We start from the raw sequence: 26,267 nt of genomic DNA on the forward strand, positions 1-26,267 counted from the left end.
AACACAATGAGAGCTTTAAATAGTAAAGGCATTTCATTTTAAAAATATGGACTAGTTTTAGCATGCATGTTAACATAGTGTACTTGTGTAGCAATTTCTAGCGTCCAGAATCTTCCAAGTCACTATCCCATTATAAGAATTCTATGAGAGGTTAACTCACCTTTGTATAAATAGAGAGTCTGAGACCAGTAGGGGATAAGAACCTCAACCAAGTTCACAGGGCTGTACAGAGGGGCACAACTCACATTCAGATTGTGTTTAAAATATATAATTTAACATATATACATGGCCCATTACAAAGCCAAACAATTTCTGTAGTGTGCAGTAAAAACCCACCCATAGCACACTCACACATTAAGTGTCCTTAACAGCACAGCTGATAGCTTGGTCTGTTCCAGAATGGTGAGGTCATGGATGTCATATAGGTCCACAGAGCAACTTTCTCATAGATCTATTTGCCAGGCATCCCTGCCTCCCTCCCACTCAAGTCCACTCGAATTAACATGCAAAGTTGAGTCAGCAAGGCACTTTGTAATAGGCTGGTGCGGGGGGAGGCTGTGGGGGGGTATCCAGGACACGTTTTTCCAGCTTGGCTTATACTTCCTACTCTCCTACCATTGGGGAAGCAGTCAAGACTTTGCTCTTACACAAATGGATGTTCAATTAGAGTTAGTAACCTTGGCACACTTCCAAGAGGCTCCCTTCCTCTATTCTGTCAATCAAAAGCACACCACCCAGCTCCTTTTGGAAAAGGGTAAGTAAGAACTTCTTGAAGAATAGTCTCTATACAGGGATAAGGCCGCCTGCCAAAGAGGTGGAAGCACTTCCGAATGAATAATGTCCTACTTGTCCTGTGGCTGTGAACAATAATGGGTGGGGAAATGGGCACAGGGGTATCCAGACAGTTCACTGTCGGCTTAGACCTCAGACCGCCCCACAATCTGTCTCTCTGGCCTTGAGTCACCAGGGTCAGTGCATCTATTTAAAACAAGAGATGCTATCTTGAATGACTGCTCACAATAAGCACTTTATGCTGCTCTGGGTGCCCTGGCAATGTTATCTGATCCTTTGAAAACCAATTAGTACATCTCTACCATCTCACACTTGGGCCCATAATGCTATTTCCTCTAGCTATATACTATGAGCTTGATATCACAGATACAGGAAGAGTAGAAGATTAAAATTCAGATTAAAAAAAAAAAAAGATAAACAAGAGAAAAAAAAAGATACAGGGGTTTGGCTCAGCAGAAAATCCTCTTGAATGGTCTCAGAATCAGAGTCCTCACCCTTCAGGGCTCAGACCCAGAAAATCTTGTCCTGGGAGATTTATCCAAAGGGCTGCGGCCCCTGCTCTTCGCAGAAAGGAGCGTCAGACCTCTCTGAAGGCACCTGAAATGCCATTGCAAAGGGGCTCCCACCACACAGAAGGCACGAGTGAAAATACAAAAATAAGGACTTTGTATCCAAAGTTTCATAAATAACTGGAGTGGCAGATATTAAATAGGACGCAGGGTTACAGCTTGTTCTCCTCGAAGAGGATCTGCGCATAGACCGTGCTGGTGGGGATGCCCTTGGCTGCCTGGTGGGGCTTGATCAGCTCCAGCTCAGCGTAGGTCAAGTTCTCCTCGGCAATCTTTGGCTATAAGACAAAACAACACAATTGGAGCCGACCACAGGGAGTTCAGCATCACACATCCATTCATCAGGCATGTATTTTCATAGCACTTTGGGGATTCAAAGGGAAATAAATGAAAAAAAATTGTAAGGCATATGTAAAACTTAAATAACCTAAAGCTACATCCTGTCATCTTATATAGAACACTATGTCCTGCAGTGAAACACCACATGATTTAAGTTGTCACAGAACACTTATCAAAAATGATTAAACATGAGGCCACAAAGTAAACTTTAATTCCAAAGTAAAAATAATGTAACTAACAGTCTCTGCTGGAAAGAATAAAACAGAGACAGGAACAAAAAGTCTTAGAAATTAACAACAAAACTAGAATGCTATCACCTAGAAATTTTAAGTGACTCAATCTATATAAAACTAAAATTTCAGCATATGATGAAAATAATGGCAAAGAAAATATTACACACCAGAACCTAAGAATGTAGTACTCGGAGAAAAGTCATAACGTTAAATATTTATATTAAACAATATGGATGAAATGGATCAAACATCTAATTTAAGAAGTTAGAAAAAAAAATAAACAAAAGCAGAAGGAAGAACCAAAAAAAAAAAAAAAATTAACACTGGACATATAAGTCAGAAGATAGAAAAATCAGAGAATAAATAAAAATATCCAAAAGTTTATGCTTAAAAAACACCAATGAAACAAACAAAAGCTTAATCAAGATAGGAAGGGAAAAAGCATAAATGAATGGAATGGGAAATGCAAAAACCTTGAAATACAAGATAAAGTGAGTAATATTCTAGAAAAATATAAATTACAAACAGTAGCATGTGACTGTACTAATTCCATCAAAGGAAAGAAAGAAAAGAAAGGAAGAAGAGAGAAAACACTGTCAAAAGCACCTGGCACAGGCAGTTTGATAAGAGAATTTCCAAAAGAAATTCCTTTGAGGAACAGATAATCCCAATATAATTAAACTGATTCGGAGCATTACAAAAAAGGAAAAACTTCACATACTTTAGAACAATTTCATTTACTAGTGTGTAAATTAGCATAAATCAGATTTACTCAGCACAGAAAAGCACACGGAAAGATAATCATGCTCAAATTGATCTTATTCTAGGAATAGAATAAATGGAATAAATAAGTGAATGGAATAAGTGGTTCAGTACTAGAGAAATCTATTAATATAAATCACAACAGTAATACAGAGAAAAACCATATGGTTATCTCTATAGATACTGGAAAGACATTTAAAATTTTTGTTAAAAATAATTCTTGATAATATAATACAGTCATAGATTTTTTTCTTACCATAATTAAGGAAAATTATTAAAATAAAGAATAATTTGTGATCCAACTCCAGTGACATTAAAAATATAAAGCTACTATAATTAAAGCTCTGTGATACCAACAAATGAATATACATCAATGGGATTGATGAAAACATGAATAAATTAACCCAAATATTATTTTTCAATAAATGGTGTTGGGACACTTGGGTAGCCAATTGAAAAAAGTCATATTGTTCACATCATTCTTTACATTAGATAAATGCCATATTAATTTTAAATTTTAACATGGAAAATAAACTCAAAAGTGCTAGAAGACTGTGTGGGAAAATTTTTAAAAAATAATCTCAGCAATTATTTAAACAATTATTTAAATTATTTAAAAATTATTTTTTAAAATCTCACCAATTTAAAATATGTGTTTTAAAGTCTTACAAAACCCAGGAGCAATAGAAAAATGACATGTAGATGTTCATTCAATATATTGCAGAATATCCTCTAAACAAAGTCAAAGGACAGTTGAAAAAAATGAGCAAAATATTCACAACTCAGATCAAAGGGTCTTACAACTGAGTAACAAAAATGGCCAACAGTCCATTAGAAAATTAAGCAAAGAACAAGAGACAGGATCAAAGACTTCACAAGAAGGGAAATACACAACTCCTCACACATATTAAATGAGACTTCACCTCTCTCAAAATAAGACAAGAAAGATTTAAAATCACTTAGACATCAGTTCTTGTCTTTCAAGCTGACAAACTACAAGTTTTCGAAAAGAAACAGCAAGAAACAAGTCCTCTTGTATACTGTTGGTGGAAATGTTCTTGGTACAAGCAAAAAACTGGAAACACTTCAGTGGACATCAACAGGAGTCCGATGCATTCTTAATGAAATATTCGGCACAGTCCTTAAAAAGAATGATGAAGCCGTATGAGCACTGTGTGTTTTACTATCATTTGTGTAACTGTGTGTGTATGGGAGTAAATACACATGCATATACTTTATGTGCTCAGAAAACCCTTAGAGCTCACCTGGAAATCAAGAACTTGGCCTTCAAGGTTCCCTCTGGGGAAGTAAACTATGTGGTTGGAGAGAGACTCACCCTTTATGGTACATATTTGTTGAATCTTGTAGATGGTACATTATTTAAACAGCAGATTAATTAATTTTAATTCACAATTAGAAAAATAAAAGTTAGTCACTGATTTATAGTTGTAAAAGACACCTCACTTCTATTTAAGCAGCTCTGGTTTTGGTTTCGGTTGTGTTGTCGTAGATTTTTTTTTTTTATTTTCAGTGCTATACCTTGATTAACTCACCAAAATTCAGGACAAATAAATCGTATATATTCACATTAAGTTCCTTAAAATGTGTGCCAAAAGCAAAAATCCTCTTTTCTTTTGAGAGGAAGCATCATACTAAGGTGCAGGGAGAGGAATGTAAAGAATGACTTATAGCCAGTACCTGCTGGTGAGGGACACCACCAAGCCACCTTCATAGTCACCCGGCTCTCTTTAAACTTCAGTGTTAAGGACAGGTACATGGGTCAGAGCCTCCTGCTTGTCTTTTTATACCAAAAATCTTTACAGTTCTTAGTCATCCACATCTCACCAGCCAACAAAAATACCATTTACCTCTTGCCTTTCGGTTTAATTACATTTCACGTTATAATGATTCCATTTAGAAATGTCATGTGTCCTCAAATAAGCACACAAAACCCAACTCATGTAAATTTTAGAACCAAGATTTATGAAATCGTATTGTCCAGGTGGTTTATTACATTACTCTGAAACTGCATTGTTTTCTAGCATAGATTATCTGTTTATTCTTAAGTTATTCCATTATGTTTGGATATGAAAAATAACACTAGCTTTCGCAATACAGGTCACCAGACTGGCTTGGCTGATGTGTTGTTTTCATACATTTTTATGATGTTCCTATAGTAAACATAATTTAATAAAACCAAAGCACACTAAATAAATAATTGCATCTAGAAAAGCAATAAAAACAAATAAAATTAGTACTTTCATAAGTGGAAAGGTACTTCAATTACTGCTACAAGCAGCAACCTACCATAAAATGTGTAGAATCATTTCCCTTATGCATATTTCTGGAATATAATAATTTGATTGAAGGTACGAGGCAGCACACAAGAGGCTCTGAATTGTGAAGTGTATACAGTTTCCAACAGGAGATGCATATTAGTCCTTGGCACCTTTAAAGAACCTATTGTTTTTCTGGCATGCATACTTAGCTATCCCCATCAACCATGTGCTTAATTACGTTTCCCAGCTTGTTTAACTAGAAATAAATTTCTTACCACCACTAAAAAGGGGAAAATGTAGTCTTCTCACCAGTTTCCACTCAGCTACCTTTCTCTGCACTGATGCGTTAGGGGAAGGCTTAGGCACATTAAGAAGTAGCTTAGAGAACAATATTGGCATATCAGTGAGAGTAGGTAAGACTCAGCTTCCCTGTTGGCTCAGCGGTAAGGAATCTGCCTGCCAGTGCAGGAGATGCAGGTTTGATGCCTGGGTTGGAAGGATCCCCTGGAGAAGCAAACGGCAACCCACTCCAGTATCCTTGCCTGGAGAATCCCAAGAACGGAGAAGCCTGGTGGGCTACAGTCCATGGGGTCACAGAGAGTCAGACTTGACTTAGTGACTAAAACAACAACAGGGAAGACCACAGACCTGGGAGTCAAACTGGGAGCCAGGAGCAGAATGTCAAGGTTAAAGGGAAAAACTGCAATGGCGCAGAGCCAGGGTGAGCGACCTGCTACAGGGCCCCACCTGTATTTCAGGTGATGTCTTGCCAACACGAACGTGTTTAGATTTAAGATAAAGAATTACTCCTAATGTGTATGGCAATTCAAGAACTGGAGTGCAGTGAGTGGGTCTCTGAAAGTGAATCAAGACACACTTCAGCTAGTTCTCTGACAGCTTCTGGCCCTCAAATAGCCCTCTTCAAGCCCTTGTCCTATTCCTGGTGGTGCAGGAGGTGCACGGGACATCAGCACTCAAAAACAAACTTAAATACTCTTGAACTGGCTGTTCACACACACTTCGACAGCAGGTCTTGCCTGCACTTGAAAACACAAGCAAAGTGCAGAAGGCAGGACTTCCAGGCCTCGGAAATGAACTTGACACCTAGGTCTGCTGTTGCTGTTTCCCGGAAACAGGAGGGGGCAGGGGACCAACAGCTGGAAGTCCTGGTAGGGGCTTTTAGAAGAAGCCCCAGAGCTTTCTAAACATGTGAGAAGCAACAGTCCTCTTTCCCAGGACTGTTTGGTTTTACTTTCTTTTCCCTTTCACCAGGCCTGAAAAGACTCTTGGCCCATTTCTCTTTCTATTCCTCCAATAGAGGCCTGGTGTTTGTGTCAGCTGCGTGGTGTCTTGTAGGCTCTAAACCCCCTTGTTTCATGTGTCTTTAATCTCACTTTTCATCCATTTCCTCCCAGTCATGAAGAATCCACTCCCCTGGTCTGGAGTGGAATTCTACGAGCAAGAGGGGATGGAGGCTTAGATGTAGACACGTGTCAGCGCATCCAAGGAAGGCAAGAATAAAAGGAAATTTTCTCAGTTCAGTGAAAGTGTTCATGGGGAGGAGGTGAGGAGAGTGGCCCCGACGCCGTCACCCAGTAGCTTCCTGCAGAGCAAGGGAGCAGGGGCAAACTGCTCACTGGCCAAAGAATGAAGAGATTTTATAATACATTTTTATTAATTTATTTGTTTGCATGGATATTTAAATCTTTCTAACCATGCCCCTGAGCTATGTTCTCCAATGCGGGTGACACCTCCTACCCCTCCACCCCACAGGTTCACCCAGGCGTGGTGCCCCCCCCTGAGCTAGGATTAAAGATCTATTCTCTGACCCAGAGGGATGGGATGGGGAGGGAGGTGGGGGGGGGTTAAGATGGGAAACACATGCAAATCCATGGCTGATTCATGTGAATGCATGGCAAAAACCACTACAATATTGTAAAATAATTAGCCTCCAACTAATAAAAATAAATGAAAAAAAATAAGATCTATTCTCACCTCCTACTATGTCTTCCAGGGACACCAAGAATTTTGTTTCACTTCTTAATTTAATTTTCTTAAAAGACATGTAGTAAAAGTGACTTTCTAATGGATCACTGTATGCATCCAGACACAAGGACAGGTTTCTAGGTGCATTGCCCCCACAGGACTCAGGACAGTCCCGTCACACGCCCTCATGTTACCTCTGCAGTCACGTCCTCCCTCTGACAAGACCCTCAGGTAACCCTGGCCTGTGTTCTGTCACTGAGGCTTTCTCTCTTAGAGAATGTCATGTGAAAGGCATCACATGGTATGTAACCGTGTGGGGTCAGCATTTTTCTCTCAGAATAATTCTCTCACGTGTCATCCAGGTTGCTGCATGTATCAACAGTCTGCTCCTTTGGATTACTAAGTATTCCACCGTGTGTCACATGCCTCATTTTGCTTATCCATTCACCTGCTGAAGGACATTTGGGTCATTCTAAGTTTTCGGTGATTATGAACTGAGTTGCTCTAAATATTCATTGCAGGTTTGTGTGGGAGATTTTTGTTACTCTAGGGTAACATCCAAGAATGGGGTTGCTGGGTTGTATGGAAAGTATGTTGAACTTCTAAAGAAACTGCCAAACTATCCATCCAGAGTGTCCACACCAGTCTTCCCTTCCTCTAGCAATACTGAGAGTTTTCATTGCCCTGCATACATGATGGCACTTGGTATTGTCCGTACTTTTTATTTTAGCCATTCAAGTAGGTGCTACTGGTCCAGTAATTACCTTCTCACTGTCCCCAGGGGACTCAGCAATTCCAGACTGGCACTCAAATTCTCACTGATGCTGTGCCCGATTAAATTCCTACACTGCACGACATCCCCTCAGAAGAAGTGAGAGAAGATGATCACACAGACCAGTTTTTGAATACAGTAATGGAATCTTCTGAACTCTAGGTGTAACAAAGTGAGTCTGCAAGCATCAGAGTTTGAAATGCCATATCTCTCATCCCCATCTTTCCTTTCTGCCAATGGTGAGACGCTGCTACAGCAGACGACAGCCTCCAGGCTGGATCTCCCACTTCTCATTTAAGCCCCTCTTACCCTCAGTTTTAGAGTGATATGTCAATGGGGAAGGATTTACTGGCTAAAGCTAACACCAGAAAAGTCAGCCTCAAAGAATTCAGAAGTTGTGTACCTCTTGGAAACACACCTCACTTCAAGCTCCTCACTGGAAGTTTCTGAGTGCTTCATTTTGTAGGTATGTTTTTTGGGAATCGAGCCAAGAAATAGAGACAGAGAGGTTTAACATTCTATGCAGACTCCTGCAAAACAACACCTTTTCACAGAGATCACAGATGGATGTGCAAGTTGAATTAAGTTGAAGGAATAAAAGAAAAATGCAATTGCAGCCACTGAAAGTTCTCCAATGTCAGAAGTTCAATTGGGTAATACCATTATTGCAGTAACAGATCAATAACTAGGACATGGGATGTTTATGCTAACGTCACCTTAGAGTTTAAAAATGTGATTGCAGTTCTACCGAGTTGCACGATCAGGAATCTATTTACCCAAGAGAGAATTACATATTATCCACATTATCGAGGGCAGACTTCCTCTTCCCCTTTGGAGATAAGTGCTCATTTTTTATTCAACAGAGGAGTACCTGGTAAAACAAACGCTCCCCTCCTAACATCCATACATGTGCAACAATGGCCATTCAGTGGGGAGGAGGTACTGTACATTCAGAGAAGCTCTATTTGATGAAAAGCCTTTAGTGGAAACTTGTAGGTTCCAGCTCCTTAAATGTCCTGTAAGAATCAACTTGCCTTGGAAATGAACTTGACTTAATTTTGAGTTCCACAGGTCTGTCAAATGGCCTATTTATTTATAGTTAAACATTTTATAGAAGGAAAAAGTAGAGTTCCCTGGTGTGCACGTTAAATGAAAATAAAGGCTCAAAATGAACAAAATAAACACATTTCCAAGACAGAGACATTAAATGATGGTACAAAGGATGCGATCCAGAAGTGATCTGAGAGGCGACAAACGGTGGGGTTTGAGAAGTGGTCCTTCTGATACAGAACTCAGGAACTGTTAACTAATCTTCGTTAACTCACTCACTCCTCACATATCAGTCCTGTGAGGTGGGGCCAGTGGTTATGGCTGCTTCACAGAGGCGCAAACAGGCTTTAAAAGGCAAGTTCATGGCTCCAGGTCCTGCAGCCATTGCTAGGCAGAGCCTGGACTCAGACAGGCTCTGATTCCAGTCCTGCCTGGAATCCACCCTCTGCTCAGGAGCAGCCCCCTGAACTTACAAGAGCAGGGTCAGCAGCAGCAACTAAGACTCTGATGTGGACGCACTGCACCCAGGTGAGCCAGCCAGGCAGACAGCAGACCTTGAAACCCCAAAGGGGAAAAGAGTGACCTTCCAAAGACAACAGGGAAGCTTTACTGGTATGAATCTCTGGAGAGCGTGTTTTCAGAACAGGCCTGCACTGTTCAGTGGGCAGGTGAGCTCCGCATAAAGGAGAAACGGGGTAAGGAGAGCTGCCCACCTCCACCCCATGCTCATCATAGGCCTGGTTTGGTGTCGGGGGACAGAGGCTCTGAGGGCAGACACATGGGGCTGACGCCAATTGCAGGACAATGAATGAGGAGGGGAATTTTGCTGGAATCCTTTCAGGCCACCCCTTGTCTCTCTCCACAGTCTTACCCCCAAAGTACTCTTAGCCCCCAAGAAAGGAGCAAGTGTGCCTCTGACCAGCACGGGAAGAAGATGAAAAAGGTACAGGCTCTGCTTTGACCAGGCAGCATGTGGGGTGGCAACAGACTCTTGATTAGAGGTGCCCACTGAGCAGGTAGAAATATGTAGCCAAGGAAGGACTAAGGATAGGATTGAAAAATTCAGGGGAGTTTTCCGAGGTACCTTGCATCTAGAGCCACATGCCAAGGCTAAACTCGCCATCTCCTCAGAGCTGAGGTCAGTGGCACACTGGGACCTCTGGCTGTAGCAGCATAACTCATACCAGAATCCTCCTTAGCTGGGGCTGGGATCCAGCTGCACTCCCAAACCCAGCAGGCAGCTGTGACTGCAGACCTAGGTGCACCTTGACAATCTGAACCTAGAGATCAGGACTCTCCACTACTGTGCATGGAAGACAGAGGACTCTCTGAGGCCCACTTCCTTTGTTCCAGCCATCTATAAGCCTTGCAGAGTCCTACCTCACACCTGGTTTCCCCTCCCCATGGTTACCCAGTGACTGATGGTCAATACCCAGTGTTATCTAGGACTTTGGAAGGATTAGAAAGCCTCTGTAACTCAGCAGAGAAGCCTTGGATGGAGATAAAGGTTTCAAGGTCTTATCCAGGTGTGTTGGCACCTTGCGTTGGATGAAGTCATTCGGAAACCATGAGCAGAGCAAATTCACATCATGCTCCTAAGTCTAGAGAATTCAAAGGATGTTTAGCAAAGTGCATTCCCTGAATGAATCTGATGTGATGGAAAGTCACATGCCCCTGGCTAATTGCTCTGAGGATAGGCAGAAGTGACTGGCTTTAGAAGGTGCTGAAGCTCTACCCTGAAAGGCTTACGAGTCATCAGACAGATGGATATCTCTAGATTTCACCAACATGTGTTTTGGAAGCTAAAATGTAATTATGGACAATGCTCTTGGGGAGGGTCCTGATACATGACACTTCTCACAGTGTCACAGTGAGAGCTCCATGATCTAATACAGTCACTCATTTTCTCTTCCCCATGGACCGCAGATGTATGTTTTCCCAGCTGTCTTCCAAATGTACTTTTCCTGGCAGTATTATTCAAGAGAATGCTTATGCTTTGAATAAGAGAGTGTTTGGTTACCTACTTCCATGTAGAAGTTCACTTTAAAAATCTTCACTCTTGAATCTCAATCTTCTAATCAACCTCAATCTTTAACACTTAGATTCATCAGTTCGAGCAAGGGTCTGCCTGGTGGTACTTAAGAGCATGGACTCTTTCTTGCAGACTGACTTACTTACTGTCTGTGTGACCTTGGGTAAGTTACTTAACCTCTCTGTCCCTGTGTTTCTTTGTCTGTAAAGTGGGACCCATACTAGTACCTATCCCACAGGGTTAGTTTGAGGATTAAATGCATTAATGAATGCAATGTACTTAGAAAATTACCTGGCAGCTAAACAGCAAATGCTACACAAGTGCTCAATTATTCTTATGACTATAATTTTTATCATAGAAATGAACAAGTGTTGCTTTAACAATCGGTCCCTTTGAAATATTTAGAAGCAGAGAAAAGAAGACAGTCAGAGATTATCTGGAAAACATCATGTACCAGATGCTGCTGGATGCCACTGGACCTCAGACAAGTGCCAGAAAAAATCAGGTAATTTTTTAATAGTGGGACAGATAGTTCTAAAAAGATCAGTTGAATCATGCCATTCACTGCTCTGCACGAAATTCCCTGTTGTTTCTCTTTACACTTGGAATAAAATCCAGTGTCCTTCTGGATTTCAGAAGATCCTCATCCTTCTGGATATTCAGGAGATCCTCATCCATCTGGATAGTCAGAAGATCCTCATCCTTCTGAATCTTGCCCTGGGACTCCTCTGGCCCCAGCTCACATCATATGTCCCCCATGCTGACCAGTGTTCCAGCCATGCAGGTCTCTCCTTGTGTTTGTTGGACATACCTGGACAGCACTTCCTGTGTGGGGCCTTTGCCTGGGCTATGCTCTCTGCTTGGAATGTTCTTTTCCCACATGGCAGTGCAGCTTGCTTCCTTCTTATCAGGTCTTCGCTACAAGGCAGCCCCCGCCCCATCAAACACGTCCCTGCTTGGCTCCCTACCCTGCTCTCTTGCTCTGCTGAGTGCATATCATGCCTTGGCACTAAAAAGCAGTGTACGTTTGGTGATCATCTGTCTTCTCACGTTGGAATGCAATGATAGCACCTTGTGTTTACTCAATGCACCATAGCTCTTTGCATAAAGTCCATCTTACTGTCCTTTCACAAGAAATGGCAAGCTTGGGGCCAATAGCTAGCAAGTGCCAGAGCCAGCGCAAGAACCAGCCTCTCACCCCATCACTCAGCTCAGTGGGAGCAGGGGCTCTGTCAAATGCATCCACTGCTGCACCCAGTGTATGCAGGGAAACTGCTGAGCAACTGACCCTCCAAGAAGAAAACTCATTTGTAGCACTTGCGGACTTACATATGTAAATCTTCCCACAGTGGCTGATTTCAAGATGCCAGAGAGATTTCTTCTCTCTAGTAGACAGGAGTGGGCTGGAGCATGCCACTACAACTTAGCTCCTAGGAAGATACTCACCCCACGTGCTACCTGGCACACAGGAGCTACTTGATGTGTGTACTGGTAAGCACTGGGGTAATACCTGCATGGGCACATGCCATCAAAGTGAGGTGTGTGCATCACTACTATCAAACCATCATTATCACCACCATCATCACCACCAGCACCAGTATCATTACCAACACCAGCATTATGTCACAGACACAATGTACAACACACAAAGCAAGCATGAAGCACAAATATAAAACAGTAGTAGGTATGCTAGCTTATTTGTTGGATTTATATGTAACATGGGCAATGGGCACCTATGACTGAATTCATAGTTTGTATTCAACATCTTTCTATGCATACTCTATAATCTTAATTCATAGGGCTGTGTCTTATTGCCACACATGTGCTTATTAGAATTTATAAATTCAGCTTTAGGAAATTATAATAATAAATAAGCATTGAATGTGGCTAGGGAAACAAAATCCCCTATATATACCATTAGTTTTACATGAACTGAGTTTCACATAGAAATTTTCTTCTTGACATTCTGGATGCCTAGCTTGATGTTACAGATATTACAGGTTGCTGATGCTTTATTACTCTCCGCCCCACCCCCCCCAAATGGTACTTCATTTCTAGTCTTCTCTATTTGAGATTGAAAAAGTCTTCTAATAACAACTCTGAAGTGCTCTGCATTCAAAACTGAAGTTTTCAATGAAATAGGCTTTTTTAAAAAAAAATCAAATATGAGCACAAATGATATTGCTCCATGAGATTACAAAAATAAAACAGAATGAAAAAGTGTAAAAAAAAATTTCCTGGCAGTGCAATGATCCCAACAATGAAGTGCCCAATAAAGGCAGCAAATTAGCTGAGCTGAGATGGAAAGCAAGCTGCCTCTCACAGGGACATTCCCTGTAGACACACAGGGACGGGCCTGCCCCAGAGTGGGCTCAGGACCCCCAGAGGCCGGGTGGGTCTGTGTGACCAGGCGGAGTCACTCAGTGGACTGGCCCTGCTGGACTTCCAGGCCTGCTTTCAGCCTGGGCTGCCCTTGGCCCCAGCTCACCTCTATGAAGCCTATTCACCTTTGTCAGGGGTCAAACGCTGCAACCCCTAGAGCAACTCGTACACGCCTTGTCAACATTGAATGAAAGACAGCAAAACAATTCCAATGAATCTGTGATGCAGCAAATGGGAGAAACACAGTTCCGAATCGTTCAGTCCTGAAGCCACCTGCCTCCTGAAAGCACATAGCTGCACTATCCTTCGAGAACAGAATGGGGAAGACTCCCTCTGTATCACTTCTAGAGGATTCCCATCGTCTCCCAAAAGAGGGTCCCCAGTGAGTGCCTAGGGTGCTACCAGTCTTAGATTCCTGAAAGTAATGGCTTCACTTGGGCCATCGTTAAGAACACCAGAGTCTTGACCAACCTCCATTGGCCTGTGATACAGTTGAGAAGCCTCCAGCCCAGCAGCTGTCTGGAGGCAGCGGAGGGACATCAGAACCGAGCTCCTGGCCTACAGGGAAGGGACAGCCCTGCATCAGCGCTGAGTCCCTGATACGGGATGTTCCCACTGCCACTTCTGGGACGCCTGATCTTGACTTCTTGGTGATCACATCTCATTCATGAGACCCAGCCGCTCAGCCCTCCCTCTCTGACTGAAGGAAGCGCATGAAATGAAACGACTTCTGTTTTCCCCACTCTCATCCATTCCGAAGCCCCGCATCTCTTCTTCCCTCCAGTCGACATACATAACTCCCTGTGACAATAATGGGATGTGCATGTGTACCGAGGGGGGCATAGAAATTTTATCTCTCTAAAAATGGGACTAGCGTGGTACAAGCATAGTTTTTGTTTTTTTCCCAAGGCTTTTACTTGGGGCGATATATTGTTCATGTGGTTGTGGGTTTTTTCCTTCTTTTTAATTTTAAATCGAGATTATGAACATATATTATTCAGGTTAATATATCCTTTTCATGTAGAATTCAACTGAAACCAGTGCTAGCACATTTAACGACAACAAGAGAAATTCTCCAGCTTATTATAAACATCCTTCAAGAAACCTGAAATGCATGTCCTCTGGAAATAATTTTGCTGGAGTTTGGGTTATTATTAAAATCTTCTCAGAATTCCATCACTGGGGTCTAATGGGCCTCAAAGCCCTTTTCTGCTACTGATCAGAGAAAAAGTCTTTTTGGTCTTAGAAGTGCATTCTAGATAGTGAAAACTAAGCTGGACGAAGAGGGGGTCTTTCCAGACACCAGGGAAACACTAAACAGAGCTGGAATCTGGGTCCTGGGCTGACACTGGGTGGAAGGAAGGCCCTCTCCTAAGACAGGTTCCCTTCAACAATGATGGAATGAACCTCATCCTTGGGCTGTTTTAAGTGCTCTGATCTTTCAGATTCCATGAGAGGAGGCAGGTTTACTGCAGACTTTATAAACTCAAGGGAATCCCAGGCAAATGGGTCTTGGCTACACATTCCTACACATCAGAATTCTCTACCTGTGACTGAGAGGTCCTAGAAGACCATAGGACAGGGCTACGCCAAGCTGAGATGGGGATGAGCTATCCAGGAAAGGTTTTCAGGAATGAGGAAGAGTCACAATACCCTTTAGAAGCAGATTCTCATGTTTAATTATCTCTGTTGATAATGAGAAAATCCACCACTCTCCCAAGTGGGCTGACCTGTCTTACTAAAATGTTAGTATAACTATTTCTGAAGGTGGCCAGCGATGACTCTGTCTTACCGCAATAACCCAACCAGAGCTGGCTACTGTTTAAGTTACTCAGAACTGTACTTCCTAAACTTCAAGGTGCATCAGATTCATCTGGGACCCTGCTGAACTGCAGATTCTAATTCAGTAGATCTAGGGTGGAGCCTGAGCTGCTATTTTCCCAACAAGCTCCCAGGTGATGCCCAGGTTGCTGGTCCCTGGACCTCACATTGAGCAGTGAGGACTTAGAGCTGCAATCTCAGATTTTTGTCCTCGATTCATTCACTCCACATACAGTCTGCAGATCCCAGGTCCCGCACTGAGAACACAGTGATGGACAGCTTGTCTATGACTTTAAAACTAATGTTAATCAAAATTTAAAACTTCTGGGCATTAACGGACACAGTCAACAGAGTGCAAAGGCAACCTACAGAATGGATGAAAATATGTGCAAATTATATATCTGAAAGGAGTTAATATCCAGAATATATAAAGAACATCTACAAACACACACAAAAAATCTGATTTAAAAATGGGGAAAGATTAATCCTTTGTCTGTTGCTTCATTTGCCCATTCTGCCCATTTTCTCCCATTCTGAAGGCTGTCTTTTCACCTTGCTTATAGTTTCCATTGTTGTCCAAAAGCTTTTAAGTTTAATTAGGTCCCATTTGTTTATTTTTGCTTTTATTTCCAATATTCTGGGAGTTGGGTCATAGAGGATCCTGCTGTGATTTATGTGAGAGAGTGTTTTGCCTATGTTCTCCTCTAGAAGTTTTATAGTTTCTGGTCTTACATTTAGATCTTTAATCCATTTTGAGTTTATTTTTGTGTATGGTGTTAGAAAGTGTTCTAGTTTCATTCTTTTACAAGTGGTTGACCAGTTTTCCCAGCACCACTTGTTAAAGAGGTTGTCTTTTTTCCATTGTATATTATTGCCTCCTTTGTCAAAGATAAGGTGTCCATAGGTACGTGGATTTATCTCTGGGATTTCTATTCTGTAAAGGTTTAATCTCAAAAATATACAAGCAACTCCTGCAGCTCAATTCCAGAAAAATAAACGACCCAATCAAAAAATGGGCCAAAGAACTAAAGAAGATATACAGATGGCTAACAGACACATGAAAAGATGCTCAACATCACTCATTATCAGAGAAATGCAAATCAAAACCTCAATGAGGTACCATTACACGCCAGTCAGGATGGCTGCTATCCAAAAGTCTATGAGCAATAAATGCTGGAGAGGGTGTGGAGAAAAGGGAACCCTCTTACACTGTTGGTGGGAATGCAAACTAGTACAGCCACTATGGAGAACAGTGTGGAGATTCCTTAAAAAACTGGAAATAGAACTGCCATATGACCCAGCAATCCCACTCCTGGGCATACACGCCAAGGAAACCAGATCTGAAAGAGACACGTGCACCCCAATGTTCATCGCAGCACTGTTTATAATTGCCAGGACATGGAAGCAACCTAGATGCCCATCAGCAGACGAATGGATAAGGAAGCTGTGGTACATATACACAATGGAATATTACTCAGCCATTAAAAAGAATTCATTTGAATCAGTTCTAATGAGATGGATGAAACTGGAGCCCATTACACAGAGTGAAGTAAGCCAGAAAGATAAACACCAATACAGTATACTAAAGCATATATGTGGAATTTAAAAAGATGGTAACGATAACCCTATATGCAAGACAGAAAAAGAGACACAGATGTACAGAACAGACTTTGGGACTCTATGGGAGAAGGTGAGGGTGGGATGTTCTGAGAGAACAGCATTGAAACAAGTATACTATCAAGGGTGAAACAGACCACCAGCCCAGGTTGGATGCCTGAGACAAGTGCTCGGGGCTGGTGCACTGGGAAGACCCAGAGGGATGGGATGGGGAGGGAGGGGGGAGGGGGGTTCAGGATGGGGAACACATGTAAATCCATGACTGATTCATGTCAATGTATGGCAAAAACCACTACAATACTGTAAAGTAATTAGCCTCCAACTAATAAAAATAAATGAAAAAATTAAAATAAAAATGGGGAAAGACTTGAACAGACATTTCTACAAAGAAGATATACAAGTGGCCAAAGCACATGACAAAGATGCTCAGCATCACTAATCATTATGAAAATGTAACTCAAAACCACAATGATATACCAACTCACACCCATTAGGAAGGCTACAAAAAAAAAAAAAAAACAAAGACAGAAAACAACAAGTGTTGGCAAGGATGCAGAGAAAACAAAACCCTTGTGCACTCTCAGTGAGAACGCACATCCATGTTCATAGCAGCATGTGGCAGCATCCCAAGAGTCCATCGACAGATGAATGTATAAACAAAATGTAATATATATACATAAATCAAAATATTATTCAACTTTAAAAACGAAGGAAATTTTGACATGTTGCAACATAGATGATCCTTGACAATGTTATGCTAAGTAAAAGAAGCCAATCACAAAAAGATAAATACCAAATGATTCTATTGATATGAGGCACCCAGAGTGGTCAAATTTATAGACAAAGTAGAAGGGTAGCTTTCAGGGGCTGGGGGAGGGGAGAGTGGGGAGTTATTTAATGAGTACAGACATCTGCAAGATGAAAAGAGTTCTGGAAATTGTTTGTACAACAATGTGAATATACTTAGCACCACTGAACTGTATACTTAAAAATGGCTAAGATGCTCAATTTTATGTGTATTTTAACACAATTTTTAAAAACTTTTAAAAAATATTTTCAGTATCTAAGGTGTCTACCACCTACAGCCTTCACAGTAAGAGAAACATAAAGGTCACTTTGTAAAAACGCACGATGTGGTTGTAGTGAGGGAGAAAGTTGAGTCAGGCATGAGAAGTGCTAAGATACAGATGAGGTCAGGTGCTGTAGGAAACTTCGGGGGGCAGGGGGGCAGTCCTGAAGTCAGATGGATGGGGAGGTGGTGGGCATGGGGGCCAGCTGTGACTGGGGAGGAGGAAAGGACAAGCCAGGTGCCTGAGAAGTAACAGCCAGCCTTCGGTCACCAGTGAACATGCAGATGAGGGAGAAGGCACCTAGAGCTCAGCAGGGATATCCTAGGTGGGGCAGGACCGGGGGAAGGTGATGTGTGTCTAAGTGTGGGGTACATGTGGAGCCCCCTGGGGAATGTTTCATAAGCAGTCAGAAGAACCAGTGTGGAACTGGCTTTCTGTTGTTAGACAAAGGGAACACACTGTCCATCAGAAAGACCCTTGGTGATAAGGCATGGCTTCATAAGCTAATTTTAAGAACAGGTTGTTGTGTTTGGTTGTTTTGTTAAAATAGGGGAAGGCAGTTTTGACACTTTGATTATAACAACATCTAAAATGCCTTTCTCACTTCTTTTTTCTTCTTGAGTCCTATCATTTTTTCTTTCAAACCACTATTAGTCTCTGAGATTAGGAAACCAACGTGCTGCTCAGGTGGTTGTTGCACCTGTGAGAGTGTTGAGCCTCCCAGGCAATGTGTTCAAGGAGAAGAGGACCCCAGAGACAGGTAACTCTCTGAAGAGGTGGAGAAGCAAAAGCCAGCCTAACCATCTGGGGGCAGGTGACAGCAAAGAGGGAAAGCAGTCAGCTGGGGTGATGGCAGGTACTTGGTGATGGTACATGGCAGGTGATGGCCATGTTTACCTCCAGGGACAAGGGCATCAACACCTTGAGAGGTCAGATATAACAAATTAACTAAAATGTGCCATGAGAGTTGGTGATGGGAAGTCCCTGACATACACAGGGTAGCATTGATGCCTAGGTGAGTCCAGATGTGTGAAGAAATGGGGCTGAAGGAGCAGCAGGCCTCACAAAAGAAAGTGGTGTGTGAGCTACATCCTGCAGGTGAGAGGCAGCCCTGTGGGAGGATGAGCCAGGCAGCAGGTGCAGGACAGAGCCCATGGAGCCAGCAGGAAGGGGACCTGGACCACACAGGCTGGACCACACAGGCTGGGTGGAGGGGTGGACCGGGAGATCAGTGATGACAGCTGCCGCTCGCAGGAAGCCGTGCTTCATCCTGGAGGCAAGGGGGAGCCACGAGAGTATTTTAAGCAGGGAAATGACATGACTGGAGTTGTGTTTGAGAAAGATCCCTAGGCAATAGTGCGGGAGATGGATCCGAGAGGGAGACAGGATACAAGAGACCCACTGGGAAACTTGTAATTAAGCCCCTGATGTCACTGGTTTCCCCATGTCTTCAGCCTTTTGCTTGCAAGCGATAGTTTCTCCTTAGAGAACAAGGGTGGTCTGATCTTTCTAGCTATAGAGCGCTACAGGTGAGTGACTTGGTTCTAGAGAGACAGGAAACAGGTAATACAGAGGCAGCCTCAGTGAGGAGGCGTGACCCTGAGGCAGAAGGAGCCCACGGGCCTGCATCCTCTGTGAGTCGGTCTGGGGATGCTGCCAACCTGACCCTCCGGCTCACAGTCCCTGTTACTATTGGGGTCTCGCCTCCCCATCACAGAAATTGTTTTCTCTTCCTCCACGAGGTCTCTGAATCAATAAGGGACCTAGGGCAAGAAAAAGAAATCAAACATATTCTGTTCCTTCTGAGACAAGGAAGCAACACTTTTCTGGAAGTGTGTGAATTATCTCAGTGGGTTCAGGGACCCCAAAACCACGGGGAGGAAACAGGGGTCCCCTGAAGGCCTCCAGGAGTCTTCGACCTAGTGCCCATCCCCCCACTGCCAACTGGAAGGAAAACTACACATTTTGAGTTTTGAGAAAGTGCATCCTGGCCCCCTAAGGATGAAGAAACACTGATATTTTGGAATAATGATTTATTGTCAGCATTCCAGGTTGTTAGACAAAGGGAACACACTGTCCATCAGAAAGACCCTTGGTGATAAGGCATGGCTTCATAAGCTAATTTTAAGAACAGGTTGTTGTGTTTGGTTGTTTTGTTAAAATAGGGGAAGGCAGTTTTGACACTTTGATTATAACAACATCTAAAATGCCTTTCTCACTTCTTTTTTCTTCTTGAGTCCTATCATTTTTTCTTTCAAACCACTATTAGTCTCTGGTATATATACTTCTTGCAAAATGCCATGTTATCTTGGAAACATAAGAAAAGATGTTATGCTTTGAGGGTGAAAATGCAAGGACCCAGGCCTGTCATTTTTGCCTGGAGTTCGAGGGTCTGCTGGGAGTCGGCGTGTGTGGTTGAGATGAGGGAGATGGAGCCTGCAAAGCACCTAACAGAGGAGCTGACACATAGTAAATGCTCAATAAATGGAGGTTCTTCCTTCTTGCCAACGAGTCAGTGGACACAATGGGCAGGTTGCTTTCTTGGGATGAGCATGTGTCAACATCACTCTGGAAAGTGGGGCTGGGGGGCTGGAGAACTCTGTGGCCTGTGACCACTCCAGGAAGCACTATATTATGGACTTGTGGCAAAATGCAGCAATTATAGAATTAAACACCTAAACTGGTACCAGATCCCAAAGAAAAGATGTTGCTAAATTATTTTCTAAATTGCCCACCAAGGCCTGTGTGAGTCAACAGGTAGCTATTGACTGTAGTTTCAGCTGCCATCAAGACTTATTGATCTGAGAGATAAATATCGACCAAATTGAGACTGAGGTCAATGCTGGCCTACTGGGAAAATAAATCTTAATATTAACCAAAACCTGTAGACGCTAGGCCTGGTATTTTTGACTCTAAACTGCTGATCAGGCAGAGGTACACTCAGAGTAAGGCCTTTCCTTTATTGTGTATTGTTGTAGATGCAAACTGGTTTTCAAATTGACTCATTTCTGGAAAATTTGGTTTGAAACATTTTAAGTCTTTTCATATTTTAAATGATCAAAGGACAGGAAAATTGGTATTTAATAACTGCATTGTGGATATTTCCATAAAACAAAGAATCCATTTTGAACTGCATATATAACTGCCCTAACTTACTTTCTGTGCAAATCAAGAATTTCCTCTGTTGGATCTCTGTCCCAGAGGAGCACACCAGCTCAAACAAACAAACAAAAAGTCCATAACATCGGGAAGGAGGTAGGAGGGGGGTTCAAGATGCAGGGGACACATGTATACCTGTGGCCAATTCATGTTGATATATGGTAAAAACATCACAATATTGCAAAGTAATTATTCTCCAATTAAAATAAATTAATTAAAAAAATAAAATTTGATGAAAAATGAAAAAAAAAACTCATGTGGGGCCAATTTAGGTGTGAAGGGGGTTTTAATTACTTCCCCAAAAAAAGTCCACAACAAAAAAACGTGTGATTGGAGCCAGTTATTTTTTTAAATGCTACTGAATCTACTTCATTTATAAGTGGCCTCAAACTGCTGAAGGAGGCAGCACTGTGTCGCTGTGAACTCGAGAGTTGCCCATTCAAGGCTGCTGACATTGCTCCATCCTCTGGGGGAGCAGCCCTTTCTTCATGAGAGATGCAACGCTACCGCCTGTGGGTTGTAAGAACCCACTTTCCTTAAGCAGAGTGTTTGAGTGTCCTCACAGGCAAGTCTAGGAATGGGGGAACTTACTGTGAGAATTAAATATGATGACATGTAAAGAAGAACTTTTTCTTATATATCCCTGGGATGTATCAATGGAATGTCAATAAAGAGCAGTTTCTGTTTTTACAAGGGGTAAGAGATTAGATTAGAAACAACAGGCCCTGAGAAACTTAGAATATAAAATGGGGAAAATTTACAAAAGTATAATCAGTCTTGAGGTTGTTGATAAATACCAGGATTAGGAATAAAAGATCTGGAAAAGATGCACCCACACCTACACAAACGTGCAGTGTATGCACAGCTGGGAGACTGAGCTCAGACTATCGGGGGAGTCTGATTCTCATGGGTAGGATGCAGGATGTGCTAAGAAAAGTTGATCATTTCGGCTTTTGTGTTCAACTGAGTTTCCCAAAGTCCACTGAATGACCATAGATCTATTGAGATTAGCAAAACCTTTGCTGCTGTATTTGAGGACAAAACTGGTATAGTCAATAGGGCAGAAATGGTGAGGAATTTTTGATGACATGAACAAGATGGAATCACACTGCATGAAAACAGAACCCACAATTCATCGCAGGGGAAAGGAGGTTCTCTCTTGGAAAACAGAGGAGCCATCCTGCCCAGAGGAACATCAGGTAACCTGGGCACAGAATAGGTCATGAGTAAGGCTGAGCCAGGAGAAGATATCAGAGTCATGCATAGAGATCCAGGTTTCCCTCTGAGACAAAGCTTTGAATAAGCTGGTTAAAACCTTACGCTCTGGATTCAGAAGGACACAGGTTCTGACTGCAACCATCAAGCTCACAATGTTACAGATTTGAAAATCTTTGCTTGCCCTGACCTTGTGTAGATACACTATGCTTAGAAAGCTTTATTTTTACCTTTCATACTAATTAATTTTTTGTGTGATGTGAAGTACCACATATATACGGTACCATATATGGAAAAGATAATCACCACATACGGAAAAGATAATCCCTTCTTCACTGCACTGCGATGTCACTTTTGTCATAAAATCAAGTGACAATACATATGCAGATATGTTTGGGACTCTTTATTATGTTCTTTTGGTTTATATGTCTATTCTTGTGCTAATACCATTACTTGAAAGCGAAGTAAAAGTGTTAGCCGCTCAGTCGTGTCCAGCCCTTTGTGACCCCATGGACTGTAGCCCACCAGGCTCCTCTGTCCATGGAATTCTCTAGGCGAGAATACTGGAATGGGCTGCCATGTCTTCCCCCAGGGCATCTTCCCAACCCAGGGATTGAACCTGGGTCTCCTGCATTGCAGGCAAATTCTTTACTGTCTCAGACACCAGGGAAGCCCAATTACTTACTACATGGCTTAATTCCTGTGGTTTTAATGTAAATTTTGTGAACTGGCATATAAAAACTCTCCACTTTTCTGTTCTTTTCCTTTGCAATACATACACATTTTAGAATAGGCTTGCCAGTTTCTCTGCCTCTCTCTCCCTCTCTTTTTCTGTTTCTCTCTCTCTTTCTCACACAAATATACAACGGCTGAACAAAATTAGCAACAAAATGAATAACAATACAAGCACACATTTAAAAGAAATGAGATCTCCATGTATGCACACTGATGTAAAGAAATTAGTGAATAAATCAATGAGAGAAGGGAGCCAGCTCTTGCTTATAGAAGAATTTTAAGTAGTAAACAGAGACGGGTTGAGGAAAACAGAAAATCACCATTAATTCACCATAGTAATAAGTGCTAGAAGCAAAACCCACCAATGAACACTAAAATAAGCAGATGAAAGTTCAAGGAAAAACACACTATTTGCATAGGCTGATGTATCTCCTAAAATACTTATTACTGTGGTGGTTTTCATGTGTCCGCAAAGTCTTTGATACCCCTCCCTTCAGGAGGTGCAGCTTCACTCTACTCCCCTTGAGTGTGACCTGGACTTAGTGATTGAATTCTAACAAATAGAGGATGGAGAAGAAAAAGTAGTGATTTTATATGAAGAAGTCTGGGAGACTCACCCTCACTAAGTGGTCAAGGTGAATGTCACAGCAGGTCCCCTCCATGGGACGTAATGAGAAAGGCATATCTCTTCTGTGTTGTTCTTCCCTCAAATCCATAACCTCATTTCTAATCATTGAAAAACCTCAGAGAAACCCAAAGCAAGGGACATTCTAAAAAATGTAGCTACTACTCTTTAAAAGTGTCGAGGCCATAGAACTGAGGCACTGATTGGAAAAGGTTAAGGAGACAGGACCATGAAATCCATGTGCTAACCTGGATGGGATCCTGCACCAGAAAAAGAACATTCATGGAAAAACTGCTGAAATCTGACCCGAATCTGGAGTGCAGCTAATGGTAATATGCTGAGGTTAAATTCTTAGTTTTGACAAATACACCACAGCTTTGTGAGATGTTAACCTTAGGAAAAGCTGGGCGCAGAGTAGACAGGAACTTTCTGTATCATCTTTCTAACGCTTTTGTAAATCTAAAAAGTATTTCAAAATAAAAAGTACAATATATATTCTGGAAGGTTCTTTTGCAGTCTCTTCACAGTGGTTATCAAGACAAATTTATACAAGCTGGTCCACTTTATATTTTAAACATTCCAGAGTGTGATTTTTTTCCTTCTTTTCAAAAAGGAGCATGGATGATAAAAAGCAATCCTATGTGGATTTTTAAAAAGCCACTCTGGGAACTAGGTAAGGAGAAAAATTGGCTCAAAAGCTGACCCAAGAAGAGAGAACGGCTTTGCTTGGACGAAGCACCAAGAACTTGGAGCATGTTTTGAGTCAATAAAGGTACTCCTTGGACCAGAATGTGTTTAGGGCTTGAGGGGACAGCACAGAGAATGTGGTTACTCACCAGGGTGACTTTCCTTTGTGGCTTTAACAGCTTCGGTTTATGGAACGTGGTGGCGATGGGAGCTGTAGAAACACATCAAGGGTTTAGTTTGCAATTCCTCCCAGGACCCTTAAAGCTCACATACCATGAGCACCACAGACACAGTCTTATGGGCCCCTTCCTGCCTTCATGGAAGAACTTCAGTTTCTGATCCAGGTAACAGTTGGACTGGTGCCCTTCAGGGAATGGTGATCCCCTCCTAGCCTTTGGACATGTCATCCTCTCTCCTCAACAAGGTCGACAAAACACCACCAGCTACAAAGAGGTCAGAGCAAGTGAGAACCAGGTACACTGGTTAAGGCTGAAGCTGGAACTTTCCCTGGGGCTTCCCCCTAGCTGCACACTAACCCTGATGGTGGTGACCTCTGACCCTCACAGCCACCCTGTGAGGTCATTAGGGAGGGTCTTATTGTCCCCATTTAACGGAGGAGGAAACCGAGGCTCTTCCTGCAATGTCATGTAACTAACTAGTATTAAATGATTTGGGGCTTGAACCCAGAGTCAGGCCTTAGCACGTGGTTCTCTGAGTCTCATTTTCGTCTTTCGTTAGACAGGGCACTGTCTACTCTGATTGAATAAGACGCTACAACAGTACACTGCCCAACCCAGAGCAGGGACCACCCCCTCCCCTCCCCAGACCCACACATGTCACACATCCCAGGACAGCCACGACTCGAGCCTCTTCTGTCCACCTGAAACATGTTCAGACTCAGCACCACTGCCTTCTACCACAGGGCTCAAAGGGTGATTAGGGGACATCCTAGAAACTCCCAGTTGAGGAATATAATGGATCTTGTCTTGTTATTGAACTATTCATCGGGGAAACCCTTGTATTCCCAACTAGATATCAAAACCTTTGAGGTATGACCTCCTAAGTTAGCCACAGTTGTTTTAGGAACTATTTAAAGACACCTCTAGTTCTTGCCTCAGGAAATGCCCATCTTTCTCATTTATGTTTCTCTGTTATAATTCCTTGGAATCAAGGAATAACCCTCATTTTATCCCTAGAACAAATCCAAACTAAGTTACACACCTGTTTTTTATCCTTAGAAAAATCAGAGAAACTTTTTCCCTTAAATGAATAGACACCCTTTTGCCCCATCCTGCTTTGCGCAGATTATGTTAGTAGTTCAGAGGGAAACACACTTTAGAATAGTCTGTAGAGGTGTGTGGCCAATGGCCCCATGCCCCCCTCAGCCCACCTCAGGGACAGAGCTCAGATATGATCAGAATCTAGGTGGAGTTTTCCAGACCATGTAATCAGGAATGTCACATCCTCCATCTGGTTCTCTCCTGTCCTAAACTCACATCAGACCCCAGGTGCTCTGCTCTCCACGGGGTGCCCACTGGCTAGTTTCCTACCTTTGGCAGGAACTGCGGGAGGAACATCAACTTTCTCCTTCCGCCGCTTGCCCTTCTTGGGCTGCAGAGGGGCCAAGCTGGTCACGCTGGTGACAGTCTCTCCTGAGCTGCAGAAGAAAAAGGTCCCGGTGAATGCAAAGGCAGGTTTGTTCCAAGGAAAGGAAGCAACAGTTTCTGAGAACCCAGATGAACCTATGTAAGGTAGGAGTTTTTTAGAGCTGAAAAGAGATGGCTCTGTGCTTATCCCTAGGGATGTCTGGTACTGACCCTTGGCTAAGGATGATGAGATGAGCTGGTTAGGAATATGGGCTGTGTAACATTCCAAAATCTCTGGAGAGACCCAGGGCCAGCTTGCTTACATTGTTTGGCGATGTATAAATTAGTGGTTTACACGTAGTTAATGGGTTTACTCAGTCTGGCTTGGCTATATCACCAGTAAGGTATTAAGATATCACTAAAAACTTCTTGAGCTCCCCTAATACCAGCGTTCTTTGCACATGTCTTTGCAGTTCACAATCCAGAGACAGAGTAGCCACTGTGCAAGGGAGAAAGGATCCTGGGGAACTGCAGCTGGGAGCCCCCAGAGGCCACC

At 42.5% G+C, this 26,267-nt stretch overlaps 1 protein-coding gene across 1 annotated transcript in view; it reads right to left on the minus strand.

Annotated features, from left to right (window-relative positions):
* Nucleotides 1-252: 252 nt before the first annotated feature.
* The window catches only part of VSTM4 (V-set and transmembrane domain containing 4), a 78,466-nt gene continuing 52,451 nt past the window's right edge, over nt 253-26,267 (minus strand). The window contains exons 6-8 of the mRNA XM_065919945.1: nt 25,676-25,782; nt 24,275-24,336; nt 253-1,639 (exon numbers count right to left, since the gene is read on the minus strand). Of these exons, the coding sequence (XP_065776017.1) occupies nt 1,514-1,639; nt 24,275-24,336; nt 25,676-25,782 (295 nt within the window). The 3' untranslated portion in view covers nt 253-1,513. The remainder of the gene's footprint in view (nt 1,640-24,274; nt 24,337-25,675; nt 25,783-26,267) is intronic.

The sequence above is a fragment of the Muntiacus reevesi genome, chromosome 2 (genome assembly GCF_963930625.1).
Source record: "Muntiacus reevesi chromosome 2, mMunRee1.1, whole genome shotgun sequence".
NCBI classification, from domain to species: domain Eukaryota; kingdom Metazoa; phylum Chordata; class Mammalia; order Artiodactyla; family Cervidae; genus Muntiacus; species Muntiacus reevesi.